This window comes from Passer domesticus, chromosome 9, assembly GCF_036417665.1.
Source record: "Passer domesticus isolate bPasDom1 chromosome 9, bPasDom1.hap1, whole genome shotgun sequence".
In the NCBI taxonomy this organism is placed as follows: domain Eukaryota; kingdom Metazoa; phylum Chordata; class Aves; order Passeriformes; family Passeridae; genus Passer; species Passer domesticus.
The window spans coordinates 34,738,476-34,752,374 of record NC_087482.1 but is presented as its reverse complement, the minus strand read 5'-3'; the positions used below and the strand labels follow the sequence as shown (position 1 = coordinate 34,752,374).

General features: G+C 57.5%; 1 protein-coding gene across 4 annotated transcripts in view; it reads right to left on the bottom strand.

The window, feature by feature from the left end:
• CELSR3 (cadherin EGF LAG seven-pass G-type receptor 3) overlaps positions 1-13,899 on the bottom strand; it is a 31,223-nt gene that overhangs the window by 2,952 nt on the left and 14,372 nt on the right. Inside the window, exons 11-35 of one of the 4 annotated variants that reach the window (XM_064432680.1) lie at positions 13,724-13,834; positions 13,295-13,463; positions 12,910-13,051; positions 12,614-12,734; positions 12,134-12,317; positions 11,947-12,048; positions 11,322-11,336; positions 9,633-9,727; positions 8,709-8,918; positions 8,097-8,280; positions 7,476-7,625; positions 7,002-7,182; positions 6,575-6,742; positions 6,053-6,179; positions 5,657-5,863; positions 5,392-5,566; positions 4,770-4,882; positions 4,393-4,472; positions 3,637-3,763; positions 2,895-3,008; positions 2,636-2,772; positions 2,441-2,547; positions 1,627-1,800; positions 1,282-1,482; positions 32-1,109 (exon numbers count right to left, since the gene is read on the bottom strand). In XM_064432680.1, the coding sequence (XP_064288750.1) occupies positions 32-1,109; positions 1,282-1,482; positions 1,627-1,800; positions 2,441-2,547; positions 2,636-2,772; positions 2,895-3,008; positions 3,637-3,763; positions 4,393-4,472; positions 4,770-4,882; positions 5,392-5,566; positions 5,657-5,863; positions 6,053-6,179; positions 6,575-6,742; positions 7,002-7,182; positions 7,476-7,625; positions 8,097-8,280; positions 8,709-8,918; positions 9,633-9,727; positions 11,322-11,336; positions 11,947-12,048; positions 12,134-12,317; positions 12,614-12,734; positions 12,910-13,051; positions 13,295-13,463; positions 13,724-13,834 (4,472 nt within the window). Of the gene's footprint in view, positions 1-31; positions 1,110-1,281; positions 1,483-1,626; positions 1,801-2,440; positions 2,548-2,635; positions 2,773-2,894; positions 3,009-3,636; positions 3,764-4,392; positions 4,473-4,769; positions 4,883-5,391; positions 5,567-5,656; positions 5,864-6,052; positions 6,180-6,574; positions 6,743-7,001; positions 7,183-7,475; positions 7,626-8,096; positions 8,281-8,708; positions 8,919-9,632; positions 9,728-11,321; positions 11,337-11,946; positions 12,049-12,133; positions 12,318-12,613; positions 12,735-12,909; positions 13,052-13,294; positions 13,464-13,723; positions 13,835-13,899 lie in introns of those variants that run through there. The other 3 variants (XM_064432682.1, XM_064432681.1, XR_010368560.1) reach the window with 3 other exon arrangements.

Genomic DNA, 13,899 nt, shown 5'->3' with positions numbered 1-13,899 from the left:
GGCTGAGGAAGGAAGGAAGGAAACCACTTACTCTGAGTCTGGTGACAGCTCTGAAATGCTGTGGGAGGTGGCAGAATGAGGTGTTGAGGGACACACTGCAGAGGGCGTTGAGGTCTGCATGGCAGAGGGGGTGGCGGTGGTCTGGGGGCCTGAAGGGGTGCTGGAAGATTGCACCGAGGACAGGACGGAGGAGTTAAAAGAAGCGAGGATGGAAGAAAGGATGTCTAACTGTTCAGTGGAAGGATGCCGGCTGGGAATGGCCTCCAGGTTCTCCCTAGAATGCTGTCTCCTTGACAGCGGCTCCAGGCTCTCCCTGGACAGCTGCCTCCGAGAGAGACTCCCCAGGTTGTCCTGCGAGGGCTGCCTGCTAGGCACTGTGTCCAGAGGCTCTCTGGAATTAGATCTTCTGGACAAAAAGTCCAGCTGCTCCCTTGAAGCTTGTCTAGCTGATGCTAGCAGATCCCTTGAAGGCTGTTTTCTAGAAAGCAAATCCAATTGCTCTCGAGAAGTATCCCGACTTGGCAACATGTCTATGTGGTCTCTGGACACTTGCCTACTTGGCAATGTGTTTAGCCACTCTCTAGAGACTTCTCTTACTGGCCCACAGTCTAGCTGCTCTCTTGACCCAAATCTGCAGGGTAAAGTGTCAAGGCAGTCTCTGGAGCCCTGCCTCCGGGGCAGCGTGTTCCCATGATCTCTCTGACTGGGCCTAGCAGCGAGTAGATCCAAGCTCTCCCGAGATGCATGTCTGCTTGGGATACTTTCCAGGTGTTCAGTAGATCCATGCCTGCTGGGGATAGTGTCCAGCTCCGCTCTGGACCCATGCCGACTGGGCACAGCCTCCAAGCACTCTCCTGAGTTGTGCCTGCTCAGCTGCTCCCGGGACATCTGTCTCCTCATCAGCATGTCAAGCTGCTCGCGGGACGAGTATCGGCTGGCTGGCTGTGACAGACTGCCAGCCCCAGAGTAGATCCTGCCATAGGAGGCAGCGGGGACAGCCCTGTGACCCAGCGTGGATGTCTTGTACCACGTCAGCTCGTTGGTCATCCTGCCAACGGACGGCAAGCCCTGGAGAGTTGGAGGGTACTGGAGGCGGTTCTTCAAAATCCCTGCACCAGACAGAAAGAGAAGTCAAATATTTGCACAACAGCAAGAAGAGCAGGAAAACCAGGGAGACGCCTCCCCAAGGGCATGGCCACACAGATCTGATGCTGAGCTTTCAGTGTCACGTCAACCTGAGACAGGCAAGGCCACCCTTGCCCACTTGCTCCAGATTGTTACCTTTTCTCTGCCGTTGGGTCTGGGTGAGGGAGTTCTCATCCCCACTGGTCAAAGCCAGGTCTGGTTGATTATTGTTTGCTGCATCCTTATTGATGTCGAATCCCAGCTTGCGCTCAGAGCCCCACTTCTGCAGGGAGCAGGGGTGAACCTCGCACTCGCCCAGAGCTGGCCAATATGACATGAGGTCATTGCCATCCACATCTGACGAAGGACACAGCAAATCAGGCCCCAGAGAAGAGGGAGAGAACATTTCCAGGAGCAGCAATTGAGCCATCACAAGACATGCATGGCCTGACCCCCAGGGAGCTGAGCTCGCTCTTTTCCCTGCCAGGGCCTGGTACTTGCCTTTGGGAGCGTTGTTGGCAGGGTCAGTGAGGAGGCGCTCGCTGTGCGCCGCCCGCTTGAGCTGGCGCTGGAAGCGGCCCCGCAGGCGAACGTTCTCCTCGCTCTCTGAGGATGGGATGGAGAGGCTGCGCTCCTCATCCAGAGACAGGTCACTGTCCGAGTCCGAGTCCTGGTCTGTGGGAACATGGTGTGTTGGGGAGACATTTGGAATGAAGGTGGGAGGTTCCTGCTGACAGCACCAGGAAGGCAGAACCACCCCTGGCTGACCACGCTCATGAGCTGCCCCTACTCTTTGTTGCCCCTCCCTCAGCAGCAGCCTGTGCCAGCTTCCTTGGCCCTATCACCAGGTACCTGTGAGAGGAGCCCAGCTCCATCTCATTGCACTTTCCTGTAAGGCAGCTGCAAACAGCACTAAGATCCACTCTGCCTCCTCTTCCAGAATGAGTAAACCCCCATCCTTTAGCCTTTGCTTGCCTGTCCCACACCCCAGCCCCGGCTGGTCTCGCTCCAGTGAGTCAAATGTCTGTGCTGTACTGGAGAGCCCAGTGTCCCCAGAGATGCCACAACAGCCCATGTCTGCTCTGATGCTCCCCCATTTCTACCCCCTTGGGGACTGGCTATGCCCTTTGCCATCTGTCCAGGAGGATGCTGTGCTAAATGACACAATGGCTGCCTCTCCCTCCTATCTACCACGTGTTTGGAAGTCACAGCTGAACATGGGGCGCAAGATAACCACACACCCAGAGTGCAGAGCCTGGTGCAGAGCCTGCACCAGGAAGAGTTTCCCAAACTCAGGAACAGGGCTGAGCCCTACCTCCCCCAGCATCACGGTGGAACATTGCCATGTCGATGTCCGTGGGGCCGGCGTGAGCCAGCAGGCTGTGATCCAGGGCCGAGCCCTGACGTGCTGCCACGTTGTCTCTGAAAGACAGGAGGCTCAAACTGTCACAGTGGCAGGAGTCTGGCTCTGCCCAGGCACTGCTGGCCCCGAGCCCTGGCTGCTCCCTACCTGAGGTAAGCTCTCTGGCTGGAGTGGGTGCGGGCAGAGCGCACGCTGCTCACTGAGGACACGGTGGAGGCGCCCAGGGTGATGCGGATGAGCCCGCTCTCCTCAAACAGCGCCGTGTTGTTGTAGGCGTTGGGGCCCTGGGGAGGAGGGAGAAGGCACGTGCCACAGCAGCCCAGGGAAAGTGGGGATATCCCTGTCAGCTCCTGTCCCAGACATGCAGCCTGAGCCCAGCAGCCTGGGCTGCTCTGCTCTCGCCCACCTGAGTGCTCCTCGTGGCCTCCTCGCTCTGCCCCTTCTTGCTGAGGCAGGCCAGCTGCCATGCCTCCCGCACCTCCTCATTCAGCACACAGAACAGGACCAGCACTGCCAGGCCCTGTGGGGAGAGATGCCATGAGAGACAGCCCTTCACTGCCAGCTGACCTCCTCGCCCACAGTGCCAGCAGTGGGCTCCTCCCTGGCTCCTCCTGGGCCACTGGACTGGGATGCACCAAAAACCCCAAATACCAATGAGAGCTGACACCCACAGTGGCCACAGATGAGGGAGGAAGAGGTGGGGTGTCCACCTGTCTGGCAGTGGCCAAGAAGCAAATGGCAGGGTCCCCTGCAGCAACATCAGCCCTGGTGGTGGGAGAAGGTTGGCAGGGTGCTGCCATGGATCATATTTTGAGTGTCCAACACCTCCATCACATTCTCTTACTCTGCCCTCTCAGGACACAGAGGTGCCTTCCCTCCAGTGGTACTTGCTATCCCTTGGATGTTGCCTCTGAACCAAATGCCTTGCAGCCACCTCCTGCTCCGTGTGACTGCTCACCACAGGCACAACACCAAGGAGTGGCAGGAGTCACTCAATGCCACAAAGGTGACAGCAGAAGGGACAAGGAGCTCAGTGAGGTGTTGGGAGCTCAGCACAGGGCACCCATTCTCCACAGAGGGCTGTGGGGACCACAGGGATGCTCTCCTGGGCTGACCCTCGCCCTCCCCAGCAGAGGCTGGGCAGTTACCTGGAGGCTGCAGAGGACAGTGTAGAAGTAGTGGAAAGCCAGGACACTGTTGTTGACAGCCAAGAGGCCAAAGAGCCAGGTAGTGCTAATAACTAGAAGCAGAACAAAGGAGCTCCGTAACGTCATGCTGGAGAGAGAGAGACAGACAGGGACATAGACACACACCCAGAGGTTAGTGAGTACTGTTAACCTACAGTCTAGTGCCCACTGAGATCCAGAGGGGAAAGCTCCTGCAGACACCTCCCTGCTGTGCCCAGCACTGCAGGCACATCCCTGCACAGTGGCCCAGCTTCCCCTGACTCCCAGGCCTTCCCTTCTGGATCACACTTGGCAAACACAGGGGCCAAAATGACACAGGTCATTTCGAGCCACAGAGAGCTCAGCCATGCTCCAGGGCTGGCTCAGAGGGAGTGGGGAAAGGCCTCAGGAGCATGTAGCAGAGGAAGAAAAGGTGTTCATAGCTGACAGGGGCTGAGTGCTGAATCCAAGCAGACACAAGAGGTGGCTGTGAGGGCAGGTGGTGAAAGGGGACTAGTTGGGAGGTGAGTGTGAAGATGGGGACACAGGAACTAGAAAAGGATAAAGTTTAGGAAGGGTTAATGTGCTGGCAGGTGTGGGAGAGGAGAGTGGCTGCAAGGCTGACACTGATGCACAGAAGGGCCCTCTGCGATGGTAGAAGGAGGAGAATGGTCACTGAAAATGCTAAAATCCACTAGCTGCCAGAGCTCTGCTGGGAGTTTGGCCACTAATACTCACAGAACCGATTTCTTCTTGGTCTCCTTTTGGCCTGGGGAACAGGACATCTTGGCCACAAGCAGGAACATGACCCCATTCATCTGAAAGTGTTGGCACTGATTAGAAGCTGTGCCAAGGGCTGGCTCTGACCTGACCTCCCCAGTGCAGACTCCAGGTTTGCCAGGCCCTGCAAATATCCCCTCCTTTCCCCTTCATGCCCGAGCTGTGGCCTCCCCCAGGTTTGGCTAGAGTGAGGAGGGACAAAAAGAGGGCCTCTAACTGAGGGAGAGGGACACAGAGAATGGGACAGGCAGTGGGCAGCCAAAGAGGGGTGAGTGCCCGTGGTGCAGAGAAGGGAGGCAGGAGAGGGTTGTGGGTGAAACAGGACAGGGTTTTACCACAATGACGACAGTAATGGGGCCTGCAAAGCTCCAGACCAGCTTATCATGAATGGAAATCCAGCAGAAGTCGGGGTTCCCGTAGCCCTCAGGATCCAGGCCAACGGCCAGCCCTGCAGGAGGAAGGGAGAGGTCAGGTCCAGACCCAGCAGCTTTGGACTTGTCCAAACCATGTCAATCCCATGCCAGCACTGTCAGCAGTGAAGGGGCTTTCTCCCTGCTCCATGCCTTGTGCACAGGCTTCACCACCACAGGGAGAAGGAGTCAGGACTCTGAAAATCAGCAACAGGGGCTTTACTTCCTTTTCCTCAGATGTCCCTGACACAGCCCAGTCCAGGAGGCATTTACTGCCAGCAACAGGTCACCCAAGCATGCAGGCTTGAGAAACCAAGAGACTTTAACCAGAAGACCTGAAGAGATGTGCTGATAAATTACTTCTCCTTAGGAGGCAAGATGACAGCCCTTAATACGTGATCCCCTGTCCACCACAGCACTGCTTGCTGCCAGCACTGCTGACCATGGCAAGCCCACCCTCAGCTCTCCACCCCAGATGAGCTGGGCAATAGCAGGTGGTCAGGAGACTGCTGAGAAGCAGCACGGCTGTAGCACAAGCAGCTCTTACCAGTGATGATGGCAGGCACTCCCCAGCCGATGGCGTAGTAGAAGCGCATGGCCCCAAAGTTGACGTTGCGCGCTTCGGTCTGCATGCGGTAGATGTGCAGGCCCTGGACGAAGAGCCAGGCGAAGGTGGAGAGGAAGAAGCAGTGGAGGAGGATGGCAATCACAGTGCAGAGAAACTGGGGAGACAAAAGTGACTTCGAGATGGTCCCACTGTGCCAATGCCAATGGCATCATCCACACCTCACCCTGGGTTCAAGCCCACAGACCTGGTTCTCAGTGCGGTTGATACCCAGGAGAAAGAGCAGCTCAGAGAAGAAGAGGGTGATTGATATGTTGGAGTGGATGCCACGTGTGTTGGACTTGAGGCCTTTGAGGCAGGTCAGAAAGGAGAAGGTCAGCAGCAGAGACACCAAGGAGAGAGACACCAAGGAATAGGTGACAATTGCCAATGTCTCCAGATCACCTTCCAGTTGCTGCAGCAGCAGAGAACCAAAGGCAAATAGCAGTGTTAGAGGCAAACACAGGAAGCTTGCAGAACTCTCAAACTGTGTTTGTGTCCCACATGGAATTTTTTGCCTGTGCCCAGGACATTTTTTGCCTGTGCTGGGACCCAGCTGCTAACAGTCCCCACCATCACCCACAGTCCCACAGGCTGAGGTTACCTCTCGGTGTGAGCTGTCCATCAAAACCCCAAAGGTGCCAAACTGGGAGCACTGGCAGTGCACATGGGTGGTGTTTCTGTACACGAGCTCGCAGTCCCTGGCTGTCCAGAAGCCAGAGGGGTTGGTCCTGCAGCCACCAAAACAGAGTGCACTTAGGAGAGAAGACACACAAATGTGTGTGGGGGCAGGAGCCAGAGAAGAGGGGTGACTGACAAGGCTCTTCTGCCAGCAGACACAACTGCTCTCCTAAAGCGGAAATATGGGAGCCAAAGTGTGGATGTGACACTGAGGGAAACGGGTTCGTGGTGGGCTTGGCAGTGCTGGGTTAATGGTTGGACTCTATGATCTTAAAGGTCTCTTCCAAATTAAATTATTTTGACCCTGTGCCCTGTGAAAAGAAACAAATGCCATGGGAGAGGACAGAAACCCCCACATCCCAGTGCTGCTCAGGGAAACTTGGGGTACAAGGAGGTGTGTGGGGAAAGCAGCTCAAAGAGAGTGGCCCAGCCATGCTCAACTCACAGGTTGGAGTGGTTCCACTGGACGCAGAGAGGTTTGCTCCTGTTGGCTGTCTCCAGCAGGTAAAATTCCAGCACAAGAGGGGTGTCCAGGGGCCCTTGCAGGAAGGTGTGATTGCTGAACACAGACACACTCACAATGGGGGAATTCATCACAGGATTCTTGGGGAGCCTGCAAGGAGCAACAGAGCTCTACCATCACTATCACTGCGTGGCAGCTCCAGACCCCCAAGGACTTCTCAGGAGTCCTGCTCTGCCATCTCAGAAGGAAGAGCTCTGCTCAGAATACAACACAGGGCTGGGAAACACAGCACAGAGCAACACCAAGGCTGGGAATTGCAGACAGACTTGGCAACTGCCAGAGGGAACAGAACAGTCCAGCCAGCTCCTCTCCCCCAGTGCTTGTGGGGGCAAAGGGGAGGAGGATGTACCTGACGCTGCGGCGATCCACCTGGTAGCGGGCAGGCAGCAGCCCCCCGAGGGTGCGGTACATGATGAGGATGACCACAGTGAGAGCGGGCTCGGGCTCTGGCAGCGCCTGCCTCGGGGAGGAGTTCTCCACAGTGTAGTTCCCTTCACCCCCAGCCGGCGTGGGCACTGCTGTGGGGACAGCTGTGCACACAAGGGGGTGGTGAGAACACACACACAAAGAACCACACACACATGCCAGCATATGCTGCTCTGAAGACAATTTGCAAGGCCATCAGGAGCCTTTGAGACGTGGTGAAGTGTAAAGCTCAGGATCTCAGAGTTGGCCCTTGGACCTCTGACAGAGACACGTCTCAGCAGGGTACATGCAAACGTACATTGGAGATCATTCCAACCCAAACCTTTTTATGGTTCTACATCTTTCCTGCCAGCTGTAGGCACCCCTGTTGTTTCTCGAGTGATGCTGTGGTGCTCACCTTCGGCTTTCAGAGGGCTCAGCACCGACAGTGGCAGCACCACGTGGGTGTGGGGGTCCCAGGCGGGCTGGCCCCGGAAGAGGCTGCTGTGGTAGCGAGGATAGCGCCGGCGGATGTGGGAGTGGTTCTCCATGCGATCGATGCTCAGCACTGTGGAGGAGCAAAGCAGCGAAAATCAGGTCTAGGATGGACACCTGGAGAGCAACTGTGCTGCAGAGCACCCCAGGATTGAAGTCCCTGGCAAAGGGACCGTACAAGGCGCAGGCTGAGCTGGGGCTGTGACCTCTGTTTGGGCATGACACTCAGTACCGACAGTGCTCCTTCCCAGCTCAGCTCCTTGCTCTGGTGTAGGGCAGACTACTCCTGCCACCAAGGCCAGCTGCTTTTTAACTAGAGACTGGAAACTGTGAGCAGGAAGCACACTCCTGGCTCTGCTAGCTCTTGGAGGTCAGCTAGTCCAGGCAGGGATGGGACTAGGACATCTCTCACAAATGCCTCCCCATGTCAGAGAGAGAGCCATCAAGGACATTAGCAGCACACTCCCTGAGATGCAGTGAGATGAGAAGGGAACAAGGTGTGTGGAGGAGTGTCCCTGCACCACTGCAGCCAGCTCCTACTCACTGATGTTGGGGGTGACGACACCGACGGGGTTGAGGTAGGTGAGTTTCATGTTGCTGGCCAGCGTGCCCGAGTAGTCCCGCAGCTGCTCCATGAGGCTGGCGCTGCCGTGCTCCCCGTGGGGCAGCATGGCCCAGTGCTCCCGGTTCTCAGGTGCCAGCACAGAGCTGCCTGCACGCAGCAGGTTCTGAATGGGAGACGTCAGGACAGAGGGTGAGCGTGACCTTTGGGCCCCTCCTGACCACCCCCAGGCTGCAGCACTGTGCTCTCTGCACAAGAGCTCTGGGAAGAGAGGTACTTCCTACTATGATGGGCCCCCACCCTCAAGTCTCACCAACCAGTGCCCTATGGAGACACCTTTCCTGCAGCCTTGCCATGAGCATTGAGACCTCCCTTTGCCTTCCCAGGCTGAGCAAAGCCTGTTCTCTGCCTCTCCTCAGCCACTCTTTGCTCCAGCCCTGACCGCACAGGTGTTGCTTCCCACACTGCTGGTGTGAACCGAGGAGCCCAGTGCTCCCGACAGGGACCCACCACACCCTCAATCCCCTCAGAAACACGGGGTGGCTGCTAAGAGAAGCAGGAACAGAAGCCCCTGTGATGTGGGGCAGGACTCACCTCGTTGAAGTGCGCGTCCTGCGTGGCCGTGAGGCCGAAACCGCGCTGCCGGCTCTCGAAGGCCATGAGGCGCGACAGCAGGCGGAAGGCAATGTGCACGTCATTGCCAAAGTAGTGCTCCATGTGGTCTGTCACGGCCCGGAGACGGTGGGCCAGCTTCTTGGCTTCGATCGTGTTGAGCTCAGTCTTGTTCCTCTCCAAGCCCTCTAGCTGTCAGTGGGGAGAGAAGAGAGGGTTAAACGATTCAGCAGGTTCCTCGCCAGGAAGCTGGGATGCTGCAGGCCCTGCTGGACACAGAGATTATTTCTGAAGCCACGGCAGAAGCCAAGGACACTCACAGTGGTGGTCTCTAGAACAGGGAGAACATCTGGCAGAAAACCAGCCTCCAGCAACACACCAGGGTCTGCACTGGCCTGGCTAACCCAGTGCCACACACGACAGAGGCCAGGGAGGTGAAAGGACAGGGCAAGGCCTGGCAATACCTCCCTGGAAACTCTCCTGGCTTCAGTTTCAATTCAGCTAGATGACATGTAAGTGTTAAATACATTTGCCTGGATATTTCAAAGGGATTTGTCCCTGACAAAACTGAGGGGCTACAGAGGTCTCATGAAGCAGACATCGCACCAGCTTCAAACCACTCAGCCCTGCTCAGGGTTATTTATTTTCCCCTCAAATACTCTGGCAGGACACAAGTATTTCTGAGGGAGACACAGATTAAATGAAGCCATGTGAACTTAAACTCAGACCACTGCTCCCACAAGAGGGATTTGGGGGAAGGAGGTGAGAAGAGAAAGGGACCGAGCACTGTGGCAAGGCCCTCTCATACCCCAGGCACCCCTGGAGAGCTGAGTGCTTTGAGTTCTGCTGTGAGCCCTTGTTCAGAGGGCCCCTGCTCTGTCAGGGCTGCAGAGCTGAGAGGATTACCAGCACGGACAGCTCCTTGAAGGCAGGTGAAGTGCAGTTGAAGAGATCTGGCTCCAGCCAGCCCTTCTCCTCATCACAGTGTCTGATGGCTGCACCTAAAACAAGGAGGAAGGGCTTGTTGGAAATTCAGCACAGGAGAAATGCCTGATCCTCTGCACCAGCTAATCCCAAAGAGTGGCACTGGGAAGTGATGGGGAGGGCCTGTAACACCCCAGGGCCATCATCCTGCTTTGCACCAGTGCAAACCATTCTATTCTGGGTTTGTGAAACCTCAGCAAGCTGCTGCCATCCCCTCCCTCCAGGAGCTGGGTGCCTATACGTGTTTTGGGGCTGCATCATGCCAGGTGCCATCACACAGGACTGCAAAAAGGACTGACTTGGCAGGACCCAGGCTGGAAAAGCCCAAGGGGACATGACTGTGTCCTTAGGCAGCCCAAGCAGCTCTAGGCATCCCCAGCTGACAGTCTGCAATGCCTGCTGAGGTCTTGCTCTCTGTACAGGGCAAAGCCACCCCAGGAGTACAACAGCCCTGCTGTTGGGCTGGAAAACCAGCCCCTGAGATGAGCCCCTTCAGCCAAGGGGGATGGAGGAGTGGGATGGTGGACCCAGTGTGGAGGATCCAGCAGTGTGGGTTCAGTATCCAGTGCCAGCCCCCAGTCCCTGGTTGGAGCCCAAGCAGTTGTGTACAGCAAGGGAGTTTCCAAAACTCAATGGGATCAGATGTTAACCACCACCAAAAACGCTGCTAAAGCCAACACAGAGAAAACTGCTCTCAGCTGGGTGTGTCACCACAAACACTTTGAGCAACAGAAACCAGGCAACCCCAGTGCCCCCAGCAGGACTGTGGAGCAGGTCCTCCTGGGGACAGCATCAGGGCACAGGAGCCCACCCAGGGGCCCATGGCTGGGAGAGGGTGGCAGGGGAGGGCAGGGAGAGGCAGCTTGGAGCAGACTCCACCTGCTGCTCAGAAAAGCCCCAGGGACAAGCATACCCCCTTCCACCAGCTCCAGCTCCTAGCAGTCCTCCCAGCCACCCTTCTCCCAGCTGCAGAAGCTCAGGGACCAGTGCCATTGCAGCAGGGAGCAGGAAGAACAAGAAGTCTCCATACTGATGGCATTCCCCTTGCACAGAACAGAGACTGACTCAGATGCAGATCTGGGCAGAATCTGACCCCCAGGTCCCTGTGCCTTCCCCTGCCAGCCAGGCAGAAGGAACAGGACCTTGTGCTGTGCCTGCCCATCAGTTCCTGCTCCCATCCTACCACCCCCCACTCAAGTAGTTTTCCCTTCTTCCACCCCAGTGCCATTCCTCCCTGGCCTCCCCACCCACCATTCACCACCAGCTCCTTCCCCTCCCAGCCTAAGCAAGCGAGTGCCATCCAGGAGAGCAGCATCCATCCAGCCAGGAGCAGAGCACAGACCTGCCCAGAGCCAACACTGCAGGCTAGGCACAGAGGGTGGCAAGGGCTGCATGCAGCTGCAGCTGGGCTTGTGCTGGTTAGTGAGCTGGGAGCAGGGAGCACTGTGTAGGAGTGGTGAGACCAGGCAAAGCATTGGGAAGACCCTCGGCAGCTCCAGAAGCAATGGGGAAAGCGCAGGGGTGTGCAGGGTGTCAGGCAGGGAGCAGGGAGGGAAAGCCATGTGGTGCAGCCCTTAGAGCACAGGGGGAAGGAGATGGGAACAACCTTACCTGCACCCCTCAAGCCTGTGCACGGAGGGCGAGAGAACCGGGGAGAGAAGCGACAACAGTTAGGAGCCAAACCTGCCTCCTCCGGGGCCGAAGGGCTGGGGAAGGACAGGGCTTGTATTGTCCCCACGCACAGACACCCTGCTGACACCTTTTCTGTCACTGAGGACAGCTCTGCCTCCTCCAGCTCAGGATGCTGACTGCTACCCAGCATTCACCTGACAGCACACTGTGCCCTGCTTCCCCTGCAGGGCACACGGGGATGGGGCTGGTGGAGCCACAGCAAGGCACTGCGGGTGCTGTGCCTGGCCTGAGCTCAGCCTCGAGCCTGGTGAACCCAAAAAGCAGCAGGAAGGAAATGGACACCAAGACGGAGGCAACAGCACAGCCCCACGGCTGGGTGATGGGTCTTACACCCAACAGCTTTTACCCAGCCCCAGTCCTATGGCCAGCGCCCTCTGCTCTCTGCTCTTCCCCAGGCTGTGGCATTTTCTCTTCCAACTTCCTTCTCCCAAACTTCAAGCCCAGCTGAACGGGACTCGGGTAGTGTAAGAACAGAGTGATATTGCCAGGGCTGCTACAGGACAGCCAGGCTGCCCCCTCCCTTCTCCATCACATCCCCACTCACCCAAGGAGCCTTTGGGACACAGCACTGCAGCCGAGAAGCCAAACTTGGTCTGGGGCCACCACACACCTGCCTTCAGGCTTTTGGGGCAGCCGTCGTAGAGCACTGTGGAGACACACTGGTCACAGGGCCAGGCCACTGACACCACGCCCCGTGGCACCAGCTGCCACCCTGCCGTGCCCACACTCACCCTGGCAGCCACTGGGTGTCACCTCGGCAAAAGGGCTGTCACAGCTGTTGCACTGGCGGCCGATGACCCCGGGGCGGCAGTGGCAGCGGCCGGTCTCCCTGTCACAGGAGCGCGACGTGGAGCCCACGGGGTAGCAGTCACAGGGCAGGCAGGTGTCACTGCCTCGGGGGCGGTAGTGGAAGTCCTGGGAGGAGATGGGGACAGTCATCAGAGTGCCCAATAGGACAGCAGCCAAGGCTGGAGACAAAGAAGGTCAAGGCATTCCCAATTTTCAAGCACCCCACTGCTCCCAACACCACCTTGCTGGTCCACGAAGGCTGTACAGAGGAGCTGAGCAGGGATCCAGCCCAGATAGGGGCACACAAAGCAGGACCTGGGCAACTGCCAGGCCTTGGTGGGCGTACAAGGAACAGCATCAAGAACAAGCAGGGTTTCAGAGAAGCCATGGTCCATGTCCCCATTGGCACAGCTGCCCCTCACCTTGCAGTGGCACTGCCCGTTGGTTTTATTGCAGTCGGGGTCAAAGCCTTTGTTCACATCACAGTTACAGGGCCCACAGGTGGGGTTTCCCCACCAGCCCTTTGGACACTGCTGGTCTATCCTAGGGAGAGAAACATCTTTGATATTACAACAACCAAATTCCCCAGGCCTTGTTCTGCCACCAGTCAGCAGCTCCAAGGAGGAAGGTGGCACTGAGAAGTCCCTGGTTACATATCCAGGACGAGAGGCCAGCATGGAGCCAGGCCCAAAGGCCGTGGTCCTGCCCTGTGTCTCACCTGTGCTCACAGTACTGCCCAAAGAAGTTCCCACTGCACTCGCACACGTAGCCCAGGCGCGAGCCTGGCTTGCGGCGACACACCGACTTGTTCTTGCAGGGGTTGAGGTGACACACATCCACACAGTCCCCTCCGTAGTACCCTGAGGGGTGGACAGAGACCACCATGTAAGCAAATACCTCCTCCCTGAGAGGTGCCAGAGTAGCAAGGAGTGAATTCAGGGGGTTCAGGAGGGATTCTGCCCTCCAGAAAAACTGATGAGTGTCTGACAGGGATGTGACTTGCCCAAGGCAGGGACAGGAGAGCAGCCACAGGCCAGGAGGGAGTCACAGGGGGAGAGGAGAAGATAAGCAGGCAGGAAGAGCAGAGGAGTGGCAGGTCCTACCTGGCTGGCAGACACAGGAGTAGCTCTGCCACTCATCCTTGCAGACACTGTTGGCTGGGCAGGGGTTGGAGTCGCAGGGGCTTGGCACACTGCAGCCAGCCTCCACCCGCAGGGCATGGCTGGGCTTGGGCAGCACGATCCCGGTGACGCTGTCACCCAGCCGCACACCCTGCAGTGCAGGGGACAAACTCACAGTGAAGCCAGGACAGACACACAGGGCTCCAGCTCTCCTGACTTCCACAGAACCCCAGCAGCAGCCACTCGTCATCCTCCCCATTTAATGCTACCCCATGGCACCTCAGAGCCTTGAAGGCCCAGAGGGAGAGTGACACCGGCAGGATGGATGCTGGCAGCAGTTGCCACACTTGTGTTTCCACCTGTCCACATAACAAACCCACTGAAAAGGGAGTTTAAGAGCAGTGGACTCACCTGTATGCAGCCCCTCAGCCCATTCTGCACCTCGCCAGAGCCCAGGACTCCCCCCACATGCAGGTGTTTCACCTTCAGGCCATGCAGCTCATTTCCCACAACCACCGTGTCCTGCAGAAGGGAGTAACATCAGGCGATGGCCACCAGCCCTGCCCAGCCCTCTCAGGGGGTGCAGA